At 43.5% G+C, this 7301-nt stretch overlaps 1 protein-coding gene across 1 annotated transcript; it reads right to left on the bottom strand.

The window, feature by feature from the left end:
- Positions 1 to 6106: 6106 nt before the first annotated feature.
- GPR39 (G protein-coupled receptor 39) lies at positions 6107 to 7293 on the bottom strand. The gene has a single exon (XM_008062252.1). The coding sequence runs from the start codon at positions 7085 to 7087 to the stop codon at positions 6107 to 6109; it is 981 nt and encodes a 326-aa protein (XP_008060443.1). The 5' UTR covers positions 7088 to 7293.
- Positions 7294 to 7301: the final 8 nt, after the last annotated feature.

The following is a 7301-nucleotide window of genomic DNA, read 5'->3' on the forward strand; positions in this document are numbered from 1 at the left end:
GAGAAAGGAGAACTACATTGACTTGGGGAAGGGAATGGGGGTAGGGGATAGATAGAGAGTAGAGTAAGACAAAAAAGCATTCCAGGCAGAGGAAACAACATGTATGCTGACTCGTGGGTGGGACAGAACCAATCATAGTCCGTTGAAGGAACTGAAGGGGTGCCAGTGGGGTAAAACAATGAAAGGATATTATGGACTGAATTATGACTCCTCAAACATTAATATTTTGAAGGCCTATCCCCCAGTGTGACTATACTTGAATATGGGGGGGTAATTAAGGTTGAATGAGGTCAGAAGGGTGGAGCCCTAATCTGGTAGGACTCTTATTCTCCTAAGAAAAGGAAAAGACATCAGGAGAGCATATGCACAGAGAAAGAGCCATGTGGGAACACAACAAGAAAGCAGATATTTGCAAACCAACGGGAGAGGCCTCAGAAAAAACCAACACTTCTAGCACCTTAATCTCAGACTGCAAACTTTCACAACTATAGGACGACACACGTGTATTGTTCAAGCTACGCAGTCTGTGATGTGTTGTTATGGTGACCTGAGAAGACGAACACAAGGGGACAACAGCACTTGATAGAGTTGGAGAGGCAGCTGACATGAAGGCCTTATGTCAGGAGTTTTGGTATGGAGCTGACATAAGAGTCATGAGAAGTCATTGACTGGCTTTAGTTTGTTGGGGTTGGAGATGGGGCTGTCAGAGAGTACCTAGTGGCTACAGAATGAACAACAGTCCAGAGAAGGACAAGAATAGATGCAGGTTTTTCCAGTGATGATACCCAGTTAAGGACCCTCATTCAGAGAGCAGGCTTGCCGGAAACAAAGTAGAAAGAGCAATCTGGGAGCTGGAACTCTCTGAAGGTGCTTGTAAAGGAAAGTGCCTACCGGAAAGCAGGATCCGAGTGAAGCTGAATATCATTCATTTACAAGAATGTATGGCAGCGATGATGACCAATCTTCTCTCCAGTGCTAAGTAGCCAAGGAGTAGAGATGGAGAGTCAAGTGGATTGTCCCAGTCTGGCAGGGGAGGTGAGCAAAAGGAAAAGGCCATGGGAGACAACAATGCCATCTAAGTGGTGGATCAGGGGACCTGGTCTAGTATAGCTGGAGGGAGCTCCTTGACTACCAATTCAATATTCTTCCTCTGTTCTGTCTCAACTTGCCTTTATTCTGAGCAGTTTTAGCATTAATAAGCTGAATGCTGTGCTCGACTGAGGCCTCTGCTTCCTTATTACACGTTGGCAACCCCCATGAGGCATGCAGCTAAGACAAATGAACAGGTTCCTTAATGAACGGGGACTGGGATTCCAATATTCCCTTCCTCGAAAACTATGCATCTCTCAAACAGAGAAATGAAATCCTTGAGACAGCCTGATTATAAGAATAAAGCAACATTATTATATTTGTCTGCCAGGGTGATCACAGGACACTTGCAATTTATGATGACTATCATAAATAGAAAAACATGAAATACCATTTACTAAAACCACGTCTATTTCAATACAGGGTAAAAGAGAATAGCAGTAATAATCTGAATATTTGAGGACAAACTTTTTCCTGAAATATTAAAACATTTAAGTCAAAATAGTATCTTACACCAAAAAAAGTCACTAATTTAATTTTGGTGATATTTTCCTGAGAGACTGGATTGACACATCCTTTTCCACCACAGGAAAAAAAAAAACCTTTGCTAAAAAAATTAATAGTAGAAACATGACTATAAGACCAATATTTAAATTAGTCAAGAAAACAACATTTAAAAATTATTATGGGCACTCTAGAAGCATTTCCATTTCTGTAAAATCCTTGATGTACACTAGCATATAGGAATTGGTTTTTAAACTAATTATATTTTGGTTATGGTCTGCACAGAGTCCAGAATTTCACAAAATCAATGAAAAGGGAGCTGAAGAAACAGAGGAACCAAATGACAAACAAAGGTGTGTCTGAATGAGACCTGCTCATTGCGAAAGAAAGAAAAAATTGACAAGGATAAAGCCAGGACAGGGGCTTCCATGAGGGTGATTTAAATAGCAAAGAATTAAGGGAAGTCCTCTTTATGATCTTACTGAGAAAATCAAACACAAAGGCTATCATACAATTATGTCAGAAAAATTATACTCTCAAAAAGCCACACCTTATTCATTCTGAATAATTGTTGCAAGAATTGACATATAGTTGTAATTATACCCTATGTTTATAAAATACAATATTCATAATTCTTCATATAATTTTCACGTTCAAACCAATCAAACCTCTTTTCACACAAAGTTTTGGACTCTATTTTAAAGGAACTAACTTTTAAGAGTTCTACACTGGTATTGATTGTCCTCAGAGAAAGAGGACACACACTCTATCTCATTAATTCTTCTCTTCTCTTCTCTCCCTCCTCTTTGGTTTAACCTCAATCTGGGCTCTTAAAAACCCAGAGAAAGTGATTCCGATCTCCTTCTCCTTGGCCAGTTCCACAGATATCTAAATGTACATCAACCTTATCTTTAGAGTAGTCCATTACAGCAGCAACTCTCAACCTTTTCTCCGTCCAAATACACACGATGAATAATATCCATATTTAAGATATTCTCCCATAAGCAACCCAAGTTGATGTACAATCCCTGCCATAGATGTAACTCTTTCCCTTTCCCTCTGACTCAGGAAAGCAAATCAAAATGCAAAGCATGTCATTATTCTAGAGTCCTGAGTCTTCTATGATGTTTCTTTAATTTTGCAATTTCGTGATTGCCTATAAAAATCTTTTTTCATAAATATGGTTGAAAGATAATCGCTGCCCTCCAGTTCTCTAGGAGGAAGCTGTAACTGAGTCCCTATCCCTTTACGCTCTTGAAAGCTATAAATCAAAACTGTATTTCTTTTCAACTGTTCTTCCACTTGAGTGGCTGACATTTGACAACAATCCATGTGTACAATAGACACAAACATGGGTGTCTATGGACCTGGATGCTTATCTGCTTTGAGAATAACTCCAAAGAAGACTTCAGGAAGGAAGATCTGGGAAAGCCTTGCTTGAAAGGGAGGTTCATTTTGTATATCCCCAACATTCAGGAGACAAAGGAGAATCACATCCGTTTCTTTTCTCGTGAAGAGGAGGAAATCCAGACCAGCAACCTCTGTTCTGGTATCAGACAAGTATTACCATGACCACATTGACTGTAACGTTTCAATGGGAAACAAGTCTAGTAGTGATTTCTCACTGAGCCAGGAAGAAGCAAGAAGAGACACTCCTGTTTCCAAGAATGTGCACTTTTGCATAGTTATTACTTCTGCTGCAGATTGCTTAACAGCTCGTAGAATTCCCAGCATCTCTTTCTCTCCCATCCCAGAGTTCCCAATTTGTTTTCATTATCCATCAGTCTAGCACCTCAATTAGACCGAGGCACAGCAGTGAAGGTGAAGGAAAGAAAATGAGTATTTTCTACATGAGCTTCCTCATCTTGGGTAGATTTATGATGTTCGTTTCTGTTACGCAAAAATTAGCATTTTTAATAATGAGGGGAAACATTCTGAAGTTTTTTTTTAATTGCCTCAAGAGCTCCAGAGACATCTTGCGCTATGGCGTCATTTACATTTCACATTAAATTCCAGATATGTTTGAAATGAGCAAATATTTATTTTAATTTGATCCATCTGTGAAATGAAATACTAAAAAGACAGCTAAATCACTATATTAAATTCAGCGATTTGTAAACAATTTATGTTCATTTGTTCTGGGTTAAAAATGCCCCTCAGCGCAAGTTTTATGAAACCCACAAAGTAAATTGCATTGTATTAATCTGATGGATGCAGGCCATGATTTCTTCCTCTTCACTTCATTAATTTATTTTCTAACTTGAGTTAATTAGTGAGGTTCCTATTTTTAAAAGCTCTTTGAAATTCATTGGGAGAGCAGGACATTTGCAAGAACTGCTTTGAAAACCTACCACAGAGAAAATGGGCTAAATACAAATGGTAAATTCCTCCAGGACATGATCGCACATTGAGCACCTGATTGCCATTCAACAATCTTTATGCCGAGAACACAGTGGGTGATTAATATACAGTTGCTATAGGAAAGAAGAAAAAAGCTAGAAGGAAAGAATGAGAGCAGCGGTGAGAATAAACTCATTCCAGGCGATTACTAACAGGATGGGATGATCTCAAAGGTCCTATCCATTTCTAAATAAAAGTCTGTGGCATTCAGATTTTATGCTCCAAAACAGAGACTGAATTTAACTTGGAACACCCACTGGGGAGAGAACAGACATCTACCAGAGAAATGCAAAAAACACAGAGATGCATCAAACAGAGAATAAAGATAAATCAATTATTTTCCCTTCAGTCTAAGGCAGCTTTAATTCCTAAGTTGACTAGGAGGTAGTTGAAGACCACCTCCTAATTTTTGTCTGCCTTATAATTCTTACCAACTCAGGCCAGTGCCCTGCACTCAGAACAAAAAAAAAAAAAGAAAAGAAAAGAAAAAAGAAATCGAATTCATTCACATATGCCTAAGGGGATATAAATGGAGGAAGGGAGAACTAGCCTTTCAATAAACATTCAAGCTTTAAGCAAATGCAATGTCCATTCTTTCCTGGAATATTTTCAGTAGTAACCAGTGGGTGATAGAGATTGAGATGGGCTGAGTGCCCTTCCCAAGTCCCTGAATAAAGTTACCTGCCAAGACTGGCTGGCCCTATGTGGCCAACACCACCAGGCTAATCTATGTAGCATCTTCCTTGTCAAAACTCTGCCTTATTTTATTTTCCTATCACCACATGCCTGTAAAAGTCACGGGCAGACACTCATTTCCCTGCCCTGAGAAGCAGGGGTAAACTCTTGGAGTGGTACTTAGGTGAATTTGAACTAGGTCTTCTTTAAGCCTGAAATTCCTCCTCTGTAAGATGGAAATATAAATCACCTAGCACGGTTCCTGAGGCAGAGTAGGCATTCAAATATTCCAAATTTCCTCCTCTCATGTTGCACAAACACAGAGGCAAGTCAAGTCAGCTGGTCACCAATACACTAGAAGCCAAGGGCAGGCCTGAGACAAGATCCAGTTCTTTCCATCTCTCTCCAAATGGCCTCCAATTTTCTAACTCCTGTTCCTGGAACCTGTTGCTCAGGTTTCTCACACCAAAACAAACAGCACTGTGATGTACTCCTTTTCCAGATGCCACAGGGGAAAGGGGAGAGGGGAAAGGGGGAAATATTTGTTATATCAATTCCCTCTTGACTCACAGTCACGCCCCCACAATGCATTCTTTTTCTTGTTTCTGCTCCAAAAAAATACATTTTAAAAACCCTTTGCTCATACACACTTCGTGTGTCTCCACCAAACCTCCGTCACCCAGATGGTAGGCCCCTCGTCTGAAGGCTTTGAAGCCTACAGACCTGTGGGCTCCCTTTAAATACAGAAAAGACTTCAACTTTAAATGTTTCTATCACCACAAAAGTTCAGAAAACAAGCAGATTTCTCGACATGGGAATTGAGTATTTGGGAAGATCAATTCAGTCCTAGAAATCCGTGAAGTTGGATTTTCTGGATCAGATAAACAGGCCGTTCTGCCATGTTGCTTTGCTTTGGTGAGGAACAGAGTCACTGCCACAGAAACCAAAACATGACCCCAGGGAGTGCTGTCTGAGATCTCCAACTTCTTAAGACTGGGTAAAAGATCTCTCCAGGGAATAAAATAGCAGCCTGGAGAGTATATGTCTATGACAGCCTGGTTTCTCCAAAGGAGGAAAAGAAATGAATCCAAAATTGAATTGTCTGAGAAAGGTTTTCCAGGGTAAAGACAGAGCTAGCTAGATAAGAATGCTCCCTTTATCTCTGCAGAACTTAGTCCTTTCCAAAGGACTTTCACCCCTCCAGCATTACCTAATTTGTCCCTCATACTTCCCAGTATTATTGTCCCCGTTTATCCATTTTCATATATCCCAGCTTTATTATCCCTAAAGTATTTTGTGACTTGCCAAAGGTCACAGCAGTGATGTTCTGGAGTATACCCAGAGCTTCTGAGTCCTGGTCTAGCACTCTTTCCACCACAAGCCACCACTGAATCCCCAAAGCACAGAGAAGAAATATCCAGAAACCAGATCTAGGCCCTCATTCTGCTGTAAGATTCTTCCACCTCAGTGAACTCAAGTTTACACTTGTAGAGCAAGACTTCCTGAAGTCCACAGGTGGGGGGGGGGGGGCTGCTCCCAGGTCGCCCTCCCCCTGGGACTCACTCAGGAAGATGATGGTCTGTCTCCTGGCGGTCCTGCTCTCCGGGCTCTCGTTCTTCCTCAGCTGCTGCTGCTGCGGGTTTCCGGCCAGCGGGCCCGCCTTGCTCCTCAGGAGTACCTGCATCATGTTCCAGCACATGAAGGCCACGGACAGCAAGACCACGAGGTAGACCACGAAGGCGCCAAAGATGCTGGACTGGAACACGGTCCAGCGGCTGGAGAGGTTGGTGCAGATGGACATGTTGGAGGTCTCGGGCTGCTCGTGGTGGCGGGTGCGCGAGCGGTTGCAGGTGAGACCCCGGGCGCCGGGCACATTCACCAGGGGGTACTCGGTGCCCATGGCGAAAATCAAGGGCAGTGCCACCAGGGCGGAGGTGACCCAGACGAAGCCGATGAGCAGCCTCACCTGGCAGGGTCCCGACACGGCCTTGTACCTGAAGGGGTGGCAGATGGCGACGTAGCGCTCGAAGCTGAGCGTCAGCACGTGCAGCAGCGTGGCGTAGCTGCAGGCCTCGAAGAGGAACGTGTGGAGTTTGCAGGTCAGGGCGTCGCTGGGCGTGGTCAGGGGGTTCCAGATGATGCTGTAGAATTCCATGGGCATGCCGATGAGGAAGACCAGGATGTCCGAGCAAGCCAAGCTCACCATGTGATCCGTCACCTCCTTCTGCAAGTAGCCTTTCTTCTGCAGCACCTGGGTGACCCGGATGGTGACGCTGTTCCCCACGATGCCCACCACGAAGATGACCAGGTACACCAGGATGAGGGTGATTTTGATCCAGGTGGCCACCTCGAACTCGGGGACGTGGCTGTGGTCGATGACATGGGAGCAGTCCCTGCCGGGGCCGCTGGACAAAGCCATGAGGAAGAGAGCCAGGCCACCAGGTCCAAAGACTTTCTCAACTTCCCTTCCTCCTCTCTGCAGAGCCCAGAGTTCCCGGGTGCAACTCACCTGAGTGGGCGCGGGGCTTTTTCTCACTGGAGTTCTGGCCAAGATAACTTGGTGTTTCAGGTGCTTTCATGGAAACTTCCTGGAGCTGTCGAACCTCGGAGAGGCCCGGAGCCGCCTGGGGGGT

The sequence above is a fragment of the Carlito syrichta genome, unplaced genomic scaffold (genome assembly GCF_000164805.1).
Source record: "Carlito syrichta isolate Samal-C Ts95f unplaced genomic scaffold, Tarsius_syrichta-2.0.1 Scaffold305682, whole genome shotgun sequence".
Lineage (NCBI taxonomy): Eukaryota > Metazoa > Chordata > Mammalia > Primates > Tarsiidae > Carlito > Carlito syrichta.

Bases quoted from the DNA above. Each gene is read 5' to 3' on its own strand.
- GPR39 (XM_008062252.1), bottom strand. From the start codon at position 7,087: ATGGCTTTGTCCAGCGGCCCCGGCAGGGACTGCTCCCATGTCATCGAC.